This window comes from Cricetulus griseus, chromosome 3 (assembly GCF_003668045.3).
Source record: "Cricetulus griseus strain 17A/GY chromosome 3, alternate assembly CriGri-PICRH-1.0, whole genome shotgun sequence".
Lineage (NCBI taxonomy): Eukaryota > Metazoa > Chordata > Mammalia > Rodentia > Cricetidae > Cricetulus > Cricetulus griseus.
In genome coordinates, this window is record NC_048596.1 from 54,485,194 (window position 1) to 54,499,721 (window position 14,528).

Below are 14,528 nucleotides of genomic sequence, written 5' to 3' on the forward strand. Positions count from 1 at the left end.
TGAGACACCAGTGCTTGGTAGCTTAGCCTTGGGTTGACTAGAGATCTCTACACTGATAAGTAGGACCTATTCCAGTGAATTACTTAAAGTTAATAGGCAGTGCTAGGCAAAGGGTAGATTGAGGAGAAGAGGATCAATGTGTCAATGTCTAGAGAATACTTTTTTTTGAGATGGGATTTGATTTGAAAACTTGGTACTAAGAATTGTCTAGTAAGACTTGTCTGAGGTTTGAGTTTGACTCCTGGCCCTACCTCTTAGCTGTGTGGTAATTGGGCATGTCAGCACTTCTGCCTGCCTCGTTTTTTGTCATCCTATATTTTTTCTTTTTTAATTTGAGACAGTGTGTCATTATGTAGTCCTGGCTGGCCTGGCATTCAGAAGGCAGATCAGGCTGACCTCAGAATCAGCTGTCTGCCTGCCTCTGTCTCACGAGTACTGTAATTAAAGGTGTGCACTACCATACTGAGCCTTGTCTTTATTTTTTTTGAGACAGTGTCTTACCTGTCCGAGGTTGGTCTGCCTACTCCATATGGAGCTGAAGATGACATTGAATTCATACCTTTCTGTCTTCATATCCCAAGTGCTATGGTTACTGGCAGGTACCACCACACCCAGTTTATATGGTGCTTGGGATTTGAATGACTCTAGAGACTCCTTGCTAGAAAGCACTCTACCAACTGAGCTGTATATCCTTAGTTCCTCATTCAACAATGATCATGGTTCTGAGTATTGCATTAGAAGTCATTTTTTTATTAACCAACTCAGAAATGTAAAAAAGTGATAATTTTAGTACCAAAATCTCATTTTTTTTATTATTATTATTTTTTTTCTTGAGACAGGGTTTCTCTGTGGCTTTGGAGGCTGTCCTGGAATTAGCTCTTGTAGATCAGGCTGGTGTTGAACTCACAGAGATCCACGTGCCTCTGCCTCTCAAGTGCTGGGATTAAAGGCGTGCTCCATCAACACCTGGCCCAAAAACTCATTTTTATATGCTAATATTAAAACCAGAATGTATTACCTCTCTTGTAATTACTCCATATTAGTGTTGGAAACAGTGAGTGAACATATGACATGAGGATATTATAATCAGCTACTAAGTTTTATCTCTTGTGGCTACAGACATGGCTCATTGGTTGAGTGCTTTCTGCTCTTGGAGTGGGGGCCTGCGTTTGGTTCTCAGAACCTACTTGGCGGCTCATAACACTTAACTCTAGTTCTAGAGCACCCAGTGCTCTGTGAGTACTATACATGGTACACATGAAATTCTCACAGGCTCACACACATAGACTTAAGAAATTCATCTAACTAATGAGACATTAGAATTTGGGGATACTGAGATGACCTTGTAAAGCACTTAGTTGTGCAAAGGATGTGTTACATAGCTATGGATGCAGTACATACAAGTCATATTGAAATCTTCATTTTTGCTGTGAGTGGTGCTTAGCAATGACTTTAGCTACTAGACCACACCAAGTTTTGGTGACACTCCTCCCCACCCCACCCCCAGTCTCTGGCGACGCTATTTTGTGTTCAAGGATCTCATTGTTGTTTATGGAAAATAAAAGAAGTCTGAATGTAGGGGGGTAGAAATAGTACAGCTGACAGTGGGTTTGGAGCGGGCACACTTGGTTTCAGTTAGCCTATTGGCTTTCTAGGAACATCCTTGAAGGATATTGGTTTTTAAGTTGAACCTTTGTCAACTTGTAACTCATTTTTGGACCAGGGACCAGTTATTTACTAGAAGTGTAAATTATTAGACGGATATGTTGACTTGAGGCTATAATTCTAGCACTATAAAGGCTGAGAATGTTTTGTTATTTTACTGGGGAGTGAACCCAGGACCTTCTTGCTAGGCTGGTATTCTATGACAACTACATTCCCTAGTCCTGACAGACAAGATGATTTAAAAATAGTATTCCAGGATAGTGAGATGGCTCAGGCAGTGAAAGTGCTTCTGAAGGTGTGATTATAGATAAGGTAGATTGAATTAGGTGCCTTAATTTTTTTTTTTTTTTAAGGAAAAACACCAAGTTCCTGTATCTGTGAGTAGGCTGTGGTTAAATAGACATCAATATGAAGACACTTGATTTATAGTTTATCTCTTTACCTAAGGCTTCATTTTGCTTTTGTCAAAGTTAAGATAACTTGATTACCACATTTTGTTTTGAAAGAAGTTGGAACTTTATTATAGTTAATGATAAGAATAAGGGTATATGCTTAACAACAGTACTGGTAACTTTTTTTTCTTGAAGTACTGGGATTCTAAACTAAGGACTTCACACATGTTAGGCTCTTATCGTTGAGCATATACCTCTCCAGCTAGCATACCTGTGTCCCAAGATCTTAACATGATAAGTTATCTCATGTATTAGTTTCTTAGTTGACAAATATTTGAGTGTCTTTCATGTTACCAGAGTAGTTCCAACATTGAGGGTATATAATATGGAAAAATGAACAAGATAGAGTTTCAAGTGATAGTAATTATTTCAAAAGTAGCATGAAGTGATGCGTTAAAAGTTGGAGTCCATGCCTTTAGATGGAGTGGCTAGTAAAAGATATGAAGAAAGAATTTTCTGTTCTGAATAGCTAGGGACGATAAAAACCAGTCTTTATCTGGAGGGCTGATCAATCTGAGAATGTAGTGAGAACCTGGTTGGGTAGATTGTTAGGCCATGAAGAAGTTTGAATACTTGCAATGTAGACCAGGCTGGCATTGAACTTTCAGAGACTCAACTGCCTCTGCCTCTCATGTACTAGTATTGCCTAGTCAACTAATAGTTTTCAAAAACTAAGGAGATGATTTCGATTTGGAGGTTAGTTATAGGGTGAGGTCTGGTAGTCTTAATGTCTGCCTTCTGCCGTGAATTGTTACCAGTCTCTACCTTTGGACCTGTAGAGATGCTAGTTTAGTAAATGAATTGGTCTTGTATGCTTTAGCAAGTTATTTTCAGGGATTTTGCCATAAGAAAACCTAGAAGATTGAACTGAGAGAAAAGGATTTCTATAACATACACATTTCTGGATACATATGAGTCATGGTAAGGTAGTGTTAGACCTCCTTAGAAAGGTCCAGTGAGGGACAGTAGAATTGGTTATATTGATTGCTGTACTCAGGTGACCTTTACTTAGTCTCAAGTACATCAGAGTGAAAGGAACCATGGTTGTATTTAATAATGTCATATTTTGACTTCTTTTGTTTTGTTTTTGTTTTTTGAGACATTGTTTCTCTGTATTGCTTTGGAGGTTGTCCTGGAACTCAATCTGGGTTGCCTAGAACTCACCTGGTTCTGCCTCCCAAGTGCTGGGATTAAAGCCAGGAGCTGTCTATATTTTAACTTTTTTATTTTTATTTTATTTTTAATTTTTTTAACATTCCCCCTCTTTATTATTTTTTTACATTCTAATCCTGGTTCCCCCTCTGTCCTCTCCTGCTCCCCCCACTTCCCCACCCTATCTTCCATGTGCTCCTCAGAGAGGGTAAGGTCTTCCCTAGGAAGTCTAGTAAGTCTGTCCCATCATCTCATTGAGGCGGGTATATTTTAACTTTTGTTTTTTGTTTTTCAAGACAGGGTTTCTCTGTATTGCTTTGGAGGTTGTCCTGGAAATTTGTAGACCAGGCTGGCCTCGAACTCACAGAGATCCTCCTGCATCTGCCTCCTGAGTGCTGGGATTAAAGGCATAGGTCACCAACATGCCTTTTTAAAGATAATTTTTGCCTACGCTGGAGAGATGGCTCAGTTTAAGAGCACTGGCTGTTTTTCCAGAGGTCCTGAGTTCAATTCCCAGCAACCACATGGTGGTTCACAACCATCTGTAATGAGATCTGGTGCCCTCTTCTGGCCTGCAGGCAGAACATTAAATAAATAAATAAATCCTTAAAACAACAACAAAAACTTTTCCCATACTTAAATTATTGACTGATTTTCTGCTCCTGAGTTAGGCTTATTTTCTGTCTTCTACTTTTTGTTTTAAAGTGTGCGTGCGTGCGTGCGTGCGTGCGTGCGTGTATGTATGTATGTATGTGTGTGTGTTGGGTGGTAGTATGCAGTTTGTGTTATCTCACTCCTGGATCATTCTTTCTCATAAAATTCTCCTGCTTTCCGCCTATTCGTGTTTAAGTTATCCATTCAGCAACTTTCCCTTTTATCCCCATCTTCAAACTCTGCTTTGCAAAGGGTCATGACTAAAGTTGCTTGCTCATTGAGTATGGGATTATGTGAAGCAGCCAGTGGGTGAGAAAATGTGATGAGGGAATTGGACCCTGTGAAGAATGTTCGTTTGTACTTATTTACAGCTGATTGTGACTAAGCCTTTTCTTCTAAGGTCAGTTCTAGGGAGTTTTAATTTAAAGCTCTGGTTAATGGCACCCAATAAAACAAAACGAAACCAAACGTTTGCTGTTCCCGTTTTTGTGCTTTTGGTTTTTGTTGCTTTTTTTCTCTTTCTCTTGGTGGGGTGAGGTTGGGGTGGGGGTCAGTTGTCAATTTTCATGTTTACACACCCTTTTGGGGCGGTGGGAGGCAGTGACCTAGAGGGATCGTTAACGCCAGTGCCTCATAGGTCTCAGGCCGCTCATTTCTGGGTCATTACACCGTAATTGAAGCTGGATCTACAGACTGTTTGAGAGTTCTTCAACTACCTAGTTTTAATTTCTGGGTAGCTATGGGACTCAGGAGGGTAAAGTGGAAACTGCCCAAGGTGGAGGTTGATTTTAAGTAGGGGCGGGCGCTTGGCTATTTATTGCCGGAGTTCTATGTAGGCTGGACCAAGGTCTGTGTAAACTGGACGGATGCAGCATCCATGGTGCGGGGTGTAGTGGCGTTCAGTTGAGAGGGGATGCGAAATCTTGGAACATAGGACTGAGTACTGTTACGGTGTGCACGTGGAAATGGTGGAATATGAAAATTTAACGAAGTTGGGGCCATGAAGCTACTAAATGCTACACTGAGGCTCTTGCTTATTCTGCCTAATGGCGGGCCGCACTTCGAAGAAATCCACGTTTGTAGCTCCTCCCGCACATGGACCTTTTGCCCAATCAGTGGCTTCGGTTTCACTAGGCTGGGTACTCATTGGCTTTCGTATAAAAGCTCCGGATTACTGACGTTTCCACCTCTTCCTGGCCTCTCAGGTAATTGGCGTTCGCGGTAACCAATCAGGAAGAGGATCGCCGGGAACGCCAGCCTTTAACTTTACCGAGCGTCCAATCCGGTGGTAGGTTCACCCCCCTTTCTACCCAGAGTCACTGCTGTGGCCGCCGCCATTTTAGCATTTTGTCAGAACCTTCCGCGCTGCGAGGAGGAGGATCTGCAGATTTCCATGTGGTGAGAGACTCCAAGTCCTCCTACTGTGTTCATTGTTCTGTTAAAACTTAGCTGACTCCCTTGGGCGTCAGGGTTGTCCTAGTGGGGTCGCGGCCTGCGCACCCGTCACTGAGCCGACCTCGGTCCTCGACTTTGTGCGGTAAGCCTGAAGCAGCCCTCCCCCAAGTCCCCACCCCCCACCCCACCCCCCCGCCCCTGGAATACCTTCCTTTTGTCCACTTTATCCTCTAGTTTGTTCACTTTTCTATTCAGGGGTTTCCGCCTAGATAACTATTAGATTTAGAGATGAGAATTTTTCCTGGCCCAGGGCATTGTTGCTTCTATAGCACCTATCTTTGACCAGACAGATTTTCTTTCTGTGGGAGCTTCGTTGTAATGATGTGTCTCCCAAAAGGATTTCCCTTACTGGGACACTTTTCTGTATTTCCCATACTTTTTATCTGGTTGATCCTAGTGTTCACTATTCCTAAGGAAACGCCTAAACTTAGCTACTGCAAGGCCCACGTTTTTAGAAACGGTTGCTAGAAAGGAAGAGTTAATTAGCAAGTCTAGTGGTTAGGATCTTGTTTTCTAATGGTCATCATAGTGGGCTGAAATGCTCAGGATATGTAGCTTTCATTTATACTCAAAACTTCCAGTCCTGTTTTCCTCTTTGTCGGGGGCAGGGGATATAACCCAGTGGCTGAGCTCTTGCCTGTAATTACTGTGCTGTAATGTAGGTTTGATGCCCAGCACCACAGAATCTCTTGTTTACAAAAGCCTGCCCTGTTAGAGATCTCTTTAGTAGAAGAAGTTCTTGTTGGGAGTATAGCAGGCTCTCTTGTTGAACTCCCTGTTGGTTATTGTTTGGAGATGTAAGTGTAGGCACACCCCTAAGAGTGTTTTTGGCATTATATGCTAGAGGAAAAAGAGGTAATAGCAGTGATCTCTGTATCTTTTCCTGTCTGTCTGTCTGTCTGTCTGTCTATCTGGTAGTTTAAGGTATGTCATCCCTTAAAAATCTTGTGATTTACTTGCAGGCTGTGTGGAGATGGTGAAGCTGTTCATTGGAAATCTGCCCCGGGAGGCCACAGAGCAAGAGATCCGCTCACTCTTCGAGCAGTACGGGAAGGTGCTAGAATGTGACATCATTAAGAACTATGGCTTTGTGCACATAGAGGACAAGACGGCCGCTGAGGATGCCATACGCAACCTGCACCACTACAAGCTGCACGGAGTGAACATCAATGTGGAAGCCAGCAAAAATAAGAGCAAAGCTTCAACCAAGTTACATGTGGGCAACATCAGCCCCACTTGTACCAACCAAGAGCTTCGGGCCAAGTTTGAGGAGTATGGCCCAGTCATCGAATGTGACATCGTGAAAGATTATGCCTTTGTACATATGGAGCGGGCAGAGGATGCCGTGGAGGCCATCAGGGGCCTTGACAACACAGAGTTTCAAGGTGAACCACTCTCTTTTGGTGGTTATTAGGAAGAAATTGGATGAGTAAAGAAAGGGTTTGGGATAGAAAGCTTTTGCTGGCTGATAGAGGAGGAGTGAAGTATTTCTTAAGCAAAAATTTTTATGTTTATTGGTTTATTTTGTGTGTGTGTGACATAGCATCATATGGAAATCAGAGGACAACTTGGGGCAGGGGTGTCTGTTCTCTCCTACCTTGTGGGTCCCAGGGATGGAACTCAGGTGGTCAGGCCTAATAACAAGTCAGATGACAAAGGCTTCTTTGTCAAGTCCACTGACCCTCAACCTCTTTTCTTATGAAGCCTTCAGAAAGAATGCAAGAAATGGTGATGGAGTTTTAAAATGGAGAATAGTAGCTTTGAGGGGGAAAAAACACAATTGGTTTTCATTTGTGGCCTTTAAGGCTTTTGAGTCTGTTGTGAAATCCCTTCTCTCTGCCAGGCAGTGGTGGTGCATGCCTTTAATCCCAGCACTCATGAGGCAGAGGCAGGCCAATCTGAGTTCGAGGCCAACCTGGTTTATAGAATGAGTTCCAGGACAGCCAGGACTGTTTCACAGAGAAACCGTGTGTGTGTGTGTTGGGGGGGGGGGGTCATTTCTCAAGATTTTGGTCTTCTTTTTACCCTCTTACAGAGCAAAGTGCTTTACTCTGATTTTACTTGGCTCAACACAGCGTCACCATTGTGTTGCACTCAATAGAGGGAAATCCAGAGAAAGCAACATGTCAGGGACAGAATTTGGGTTATTTGGGTTAAGCTTCCCTCTTGTCCCAGTTCTTTTCAGTAAAAATAACAAGCTTTTGAAAGGTTGTGGCTCTAGTTAATTTTGTTTTGCATTTGTGCCAAGGAGTTACATTTTGAAAACCACTTAGAATCAGAAGACTGATTTTAAGAATCTAGGGAGGAGGTATTGGGATTTGGAGCAGTAATGGCAAGTCTTCTGGTCAGTTTCATGTGCATGTATGGGTAGATTGGTTTAGACATCTGAGGGGTGGGGTAGTTTGGGTGTTATCATAAAGCCCTGGTTTATTGTTTAGCTGAATTGTTTCTGTGCCCTGAGGGCAGCTTGGGTGTTGATGTGGACTATTGATTGGTTTGGAAGATATTTAGTTTTATTTTAATATCAAAACTTTTCTGTCAAGAGTGGCATTTAAAAGACTATTGAATTGACAGCTGAACTTTCAACACTTCCCATGATTTTAGGTTCCAAGAGTCAGAAACAGTTTTCCCTAAGGTTCTGACAAACAGTTTTCCCTAAGGTTCAAATTTACAGCATTGTCCTGGAACTCATAGCTGTGCTTCTTAAGGGGGAAAAGAAAACACACACACACACACACACACACACACACACACACACACACACACACACACACACACGGATTTTGAAATATTTATGTGTGGCCTACAGAAGTCATAAGAGGGTGTCAGATCCCTTGCAACTGGAGCCACGTGGTTGTCGGCCATATGTTGATATACGTATTAGGGACTGAACTCAGGTCCTTTGGAAGAGCAGAAAGTGCTCACCAAACCCACAACTGTATTATCCCCCAGCTTCAATATTTAACTTTATGTGTGTTGCTTGAGTGTGTTGTGTATGTGCACAGCATGTGTACAGATTCCCCCAGAATTATATTTCAAACCTGGATTCTGGCTATATTAACACAAAGTAGTGGCTCGTTCTTTTTTTCAGTAATGCTTTTGTTGAACAGTGCTTTACTGTCATCTTTGTTCATTTCCCTTAAATTGAACCTTTCTGAGAGTCTGATGATACTTCTCCTCCCTCCTCCCCCATGTGATAAGTGCCCTGTGTCATGGGCATTACTGAGTGCTATTAAAAATGTCACAGGTCTCTCCGGTCTAGTTTGCTTTCCGTTTTTTTAATTGGAAAGCTGAGAGTTATTTTGTCAACAACTTAATTGGAAGCAGCAAAGACTGTTTTTTGTGGAGGATTCTGGTATAATACCTGATTTTAATCACAAAAGAAGTGGTGTCTACTGGTGGTGTATAAGGGGAGGAGAGTGTGGTTTGTTTGAGGGCAAGTATTCTTATAACTGGGTATCTGAAACTCACGCTCTGGTGCTAACCCATGTTTAGTTAATTTTACACTATATCCCTTAATGTCATGTTTCTTAAACATACAGTGGTAAAGATGGAGTACAGGGCTTTCAACAACTGGAGGCCATCTCTTCCTCTTCTTTTCGAATTATCCTTGTTAGGCTCAAGGCATTTTCCTGCCTCCAGCCTCTTCTAAGTGTGTGTTCCCCAAGCCTCAAGCATTTTTCTTCTGTGAGTGTGTGTTTGCGCACACATGCATGTGTGGAAGTGTGTGGGTGGTTTTTCAAGACAGGGTTTCTTAGTGTAACAGCAGCCCTGGCTAAACTCATATATCTGCCTGCCTCTGCCCTGAGTACCAGGACTAAAGAAAGTTCTTTTTGTGAGCCAGGCGGTGGTGGCACACGCCCTTAATCCTGGCACAGGGGAGGCAGAGGTAGGTAGATCTCTGTGAGATTAAGGCCAGCCTGGTCTACAGAGTGAGTTTCAGGACAGGCTCTAGAGAAACCCTGTCTCAAAAACAAACAAAAATTGTGTTGTCTCATGGTATTTACCTGACTGGTCTTTTCCCTTCTAGGTTATTACAATTGGGTATATTCTCTTTTTTACTTGCCTACATGAAGGAAACATGAGTTTAGATTGAAAAGATTTAGTTCCTTTTTTGAACATCAGAGTCAACAAATTTATGGATTAGGGCGTTTATCAGTGAGTGACTCTGTGTTAAATGTTTGTTTCTTAGTTGCTTTTTTTTTTTCTAATTTGTTATGTCCTAAAGTTCCCCATCCCGGGCAAATGTCAGGGTAGTCTGTTATGGCCTATAAATACCTAATTGCCTCTTTGCTCTTTTGATGATCTGCAGCCTAGATTTATTAAGCTTACCGGTTCATGTGTTTTGTTAGGATCTAATTTTGATTTTTCAGGTGAGATTATTTACCACTTTCTCTGCTGTTAGAAAACTCATCCTTCTAGTCATTTTTTTAAAAAAAAAAATTTTACTTTCTTAAAATGAGTGTTTGCCTAAGAGCGTGTGTGTGTGTGTGTGTGTGTGTGTGTGTGTGTGTGTGTGTGTGTGTGTGTGTGTGTGTGTGTGTGTGTGTGTGCGTCCGTGTGTACCACATGTATGCTTGGCACCTTGGAGGCTAGAAGAGGGGATCAGATCCCCTGGAAACTGGAGTTACAGGTAATTGTGATGTGCCATGTGAATGTTGGGAATAGAACCTGACTCCTGGAAGAGCAGCCAGATCTTAACCACTGTGCTATCCTTCCAGCTCCCTTCTCTTATCTCTTTTTAATATCGGGTTTGGGTACATTAGAGTCATTACATTGTAAAAAATTTGCTGTATTTAGACTGCTTTTGAATTCATTTGCCAGTAAATTTGTTGACATTATTAGAAATTTCTTAGGTGAAAGATTGAGGATTCGTTTTAATCTTTATTGTAAAAGTTGCTACTTTTCTTTTATTAGGGCTTTTAGAACTATTTCAATTTCAAAATACCAATTGTGAGTTTCAAAGAAAGGTTGTGTTTGGAGCATGTTCTTACAATTTAAAGTTCTTATTTGATTGTTGAGACAGGCTATTATGTAACACAGATTGGGCTCCAATTTCACCATCCTCTAACCTCACTAGGATTAAGGTGTGTGCCACCATGCTCAGCTTTTTTCATCTTATCTCTTAAAGGAAAAAGTGCTATAATTCTGCCACTCTTGAGCAGTTTGTTTCACTAACATTGTTGGTTATTCTTTGTTCCTTTCTTGTTCTCTTTTATTAAAATCACTTCCTGCGTATGTGTTAACAGCTTGCCCAATTTTCTTTTGACCCTCTGACTAGAGATTCAAATTGTAATAATCCCTATTAGGATGATTAAAGGAGAAAGAACAATTTAAAGAGAAGACCTTCATCTTGTGCCCCCAGCCTTTCTTAATCATGACTATTCCAAAGTTCTAGTTTGAAACTTGGCTGCCAGGCTCAGCTTTGGAACAAATCCTGATCATTCTTAAGTGATGGTAACTTTAGCATCTCTTGGATTTGGGGTATCCATGCGTAAAATTGGCTCAATAGTTTTTTCTTACTTAATGTAATCTTGATATAAAAGATGAGAAAGTCGAATTTTTGGAGCACTTTTTTGTTTGAGTTTCTTTTGTATTGGGTCATTGGGGTAGCTGTTTGTCTAGTTTCTTGGCAGTGGGTGAAATCTCTCCTTTTTGAGCAAGAGTAGAATTCTTAAACAGTAAGCTGGTGTTGATAGCTATAATATTTCTTCTTCATCTGGTTACCCTTTGCTTGAAATCAGGTCATTTATACTGGGTCTGTATGTTGGGTTTCTCCCTTCCCCAAAGAAAATCTTTTTGGCAAATTTTCACAAACCAAGTATTTTTTAGGTAAAGCCATTCTGTGACCAGTGGCTGGGGTAGGGGCTTGGGCTATTACTTCGTGATAGCAACCCTTCTTGCGTCTGTTTCTTCAAGGCAAACGAATGCACGTGCAGTTGTCCACCAGCCGGCTTAGGACTGCGCCCGGGATGGGAGACCAGAGCGGCTGCTATCGGTGCGGGAAAGAGGGGCACTGGTCCAAAGAGTGCCCGGTAGACCGTTCGGGCCGCGTGGCTGACTTGACTGAGCAGTATAATGAGCAGTATGGAGCAGTGCGCACGCCTTACACCATGAGTTATGGGGATTCGTTGTATTACAACAACACGTACGGAGCGCTCGATGCCTACTACAAGCGCTGCCGTGCTGCCCGGTCCTATGAGGCAGTGGCAGCTGCAGCTGCGTCTGCATATAACTATGCAGAGCAGACTCTGTCCCAGCTGCCACAAGTCCAGAACACAGCCATGGCCAGTCACCTCACCTCCACCTCTCTCGATCCCTACAATAGACATCTGTTGCCGCCTTCAGGAGCTGCTGCTGCTGCAGCAGCAGCTGCTGCTTGTACTGCAGCTTCTACTTCATATTACGGGCGGGATCGGAGCCCCCTGCGTCGTGCTGCAGGCCCAGTCCCCACTGTTGGAGAGGGCTACGGTTACGGGCATGACAGTGAGTTGTCCCAAGCTTCAGCAGCCATGCGGAATTCCCTGTACGACATGGCCCGGTATGAGCGGGAGCAGTATGCGGATCGGGCGCGGTACTCAGCCTTTTAAAGTTTGAGGTGAGAGTGTGGGGGGGTGTCCTCTGTCGGTTTTACCATCCCTCCTGTGGCCTCAGAAGGCTCCAATTAGGCTGCTTGCTCTGCTTGCTTGCCTTCTGTAGGGCTAATGTGAGGTTACTATCATGGTTCAGTTTATAGACAAGTCCTTAAATGCTGAAGTATGAAGTAAACATCCTTTGTTCTTGTGCCTATTTTTCCAGGACTTCTAATAGTGGGAGTCATTCTCATTGTATTTGTGTCTGGAACAGCAAACAATGGTGTACTGGTGAATCTTGGGTCAAATCTGTGTGCTGTAATTGACCTGGGATCCAGACATTAGGTGAGCTGCTTCTCAGAGTCTGTTGAGTTTCTTAGCTGTGTGGCACTAGTTTTGTTTGTTTGTTTGTTTTTGAGTTTGCTGTATTGCATTATGCTGTGAAAAGGTTTGTAGGACCACTAATGTAAAGTTAACTGGTTATTATTGTTCAAATCCTATGAAGACCTACAAAATGGTATCATCTTAATCTTGAAGAATATTCCTCAAAGGTTTCTTCTCTGTCTTAGGCATTTAAAGAACTTAGTGATAAAATAGTAGAAAACATTTCTCAGCGTAAGGAAGTCTGGCATGAACTTCAAAGTCAACTTAGCTGCCTAGTCCAGCTTCATGTTCTTAAGAGTCCAGTTTTGTTATCTTCTATTCTATTGTGTTGTAATCTCTTATTTTATTCAGATTTTTAATTTTTGACCCTGGGTTTGACATCTTTTGATTAGGGTAATAATGCAGTGTAAGTTTACATGCATACCTGTGTTTATTCCTTGGTAATAGTGGCATCTAGGCTTATAGGAACTTCACCATGAGCATATCACCTCCTCATCTTCCCATTAGTTAAGGACATTTAATACTCACAACTTCACCTGAATCCATTTGACCATGACAGTCTCACTTTGTAGCCCAAGTTGACCTTGAACTGCGGCAATTATGTTTCGACCCTGAGTGCTGAGATAGGTGTTTACCACCATGGTGGTGCTTCTATTTTGAATACATCCTCTTTTGATGTTTCTTGTCAGCTTTGGGCTCTAGGTTTTTTGAGATTGCTGTTGTACTTGGGGCACTTTTCAGTTCTTTTAGGTTTGAGGAGCCCTACTGTGTTCCTGACATTGTCATAGACCCTTAATCTTGTATACAGATACTTTGTCATCTTTCATATTAAGGCAGAAGGTATGTGGCTTGTCCAGGTCCATTGGGTGGTCCAAGTGACTGATTGGGTTCGTGGACTTGGATTGTGCTGGAAGAGAAACTTGACTTGATGTAGTTTACACATTCTCCAGTGCCTTCTTTTAAAGTTGGATATATAAACCTTCAAACTTGTTCAGTTGATGCAACTTTTTTCTAGTTCTTGATTGATACTCTGTCCTTGGCAGTAATTCTTAGATTGAAACATACTGTTGAATTTTAACCTCAGAGGCTAATTGGAACTTTCCTGTTGTTCTGTTCTCTGAGTTTGTGGGATTAACATCTCTTGAGAATGCTAGTAATGTTAACATAGAAAGTAATAGAATGTCTTCGCCTACTATCATGAAAAAATTGTTTAATTTGGAGAAAGGCCTTTACTGGGGGACTGTTTAGCCTTCCCAATGATTCTCTGACCTTCAGACTGTTCTCATTTTTAGAAATTATGTTAATACTAGGGAAGGGTTCAAGTAAACTTAAAAGTGAGTATTAAGGTATGACTTTGTAAGATGTTCTTTGAAGTTTCTAGGTGGGAAAGCGCTTTTGAGCTTTGCTGTAAAGCCCCTGTACTGTGCTCTCTTTCAGGTGGGATGTGTGTGGGCTGAAATTCCAAGCTGCGGTTGTGCATGAGAATACACCCTTCGTGGTACCCCATCTCCGGGACGTTCTCGGCTCTGTGCGTTCAGTCCCTCAGGAACCATGGACCTTAATTTACTTTGTTAAGTTGAGACTTTGTTTTTTCTATTCTCTTTGCTGCTCAGTTTTCTGTTCTCCTGTTTATTCTTCTGTAGCTTCTTCCCATTCATGCTCTGTTCTCCCAGCATGCCGCCTCTGCAGAAACTGGTGGTGGCTGTGCTCTCTCTTCCCTGCCTCCTGACTATAGTGCGTATTGGATTTGGGGATGACCTTACTGAGAATCACTGCTCCAGGTTTTCTTTTTTTTCTTGGCCCAAAGGCTAGTCCTAGAGATTTGGATCCCTTTCCAGTGAAATAAATGGTTTTTCAAATTAGGGTATGTGTGCTTTGAGAAAGTTCTTATTTGAATTAGTTTCTGGATTCTTTGTTTATTTGTACCCTGAACAGAAGATGGGGTGTGTTTAAAGTTTGAGCTACTTAGCTTTGGGTGAGTAACACTGTAGAGGTCTTTAAATTAAAAAAATTAAAAAAAAAAATAGTAGGACCTTTAGGTAATAAAGGGAAGAGGTTATGCAGAAGAACTCAAGCAGGAATCCTTGTTTCAATGAAGATATTTCCTGCTGTTCCACTTTTTGTTATAAAGCCAACTTTACTAGTCACTGCTTTGAGAAATAATCATTGTATATACTTGTAACTGCTGTTAATA

The 14,528-nt window shown here is 41.9% G+C and overlaps 2 protein-coding genes across 3 annotated transcripts in view; both read left to right on the plus strand.

The window, feature by feature from the left end:
* LOC100757535 (RNA-binding protein 14) overlaps window positions 1-6,392 on the plus strand; it is a 20,207-nt gene extending 13,815 nt beyond the window's left edge. The window contains exons 2-3 of one of the 2 annotated variants that reach the window (XR_004769051.1): window positions 5,129-5,211; window positions 6,341-6,392. Coding sequence is in view for 1 of the 2 variants with exons in the window: in XM_027408665.2 (XP_027264466.1) it covers window positions 5,129-5,132 (4 nt within the window). In the remaining variant the exon portion in view is untranslated. Of the gene's footprint in view, window positions 1-5,128; window positions 5,212-6,340 lie in introns of those variants that run through there. The other variant, XM_027408665.2, reaches the window with a different exon arrangement.
* LOC113830712 (RNA-binding protein 4-like) lies at window positions 6,342-14,197 on the plus strand. Its single transcript, XM_027408668.2, is given in 4 exon segments — window positions 6,342-6,763; window positions 11,298-11,587; window positions 11,589-11,976; window positions 13,772-14,197. Coding segments are annotated over 3 exon segments (1,089 nt in total). The 5' UTR covers window positions 6,342-6,351; the 3' UTR covers window position 11,976; window positions 13,772-14,197.
* Window positions 14,198-14,528: the final 331 nt, after the last annotated feature.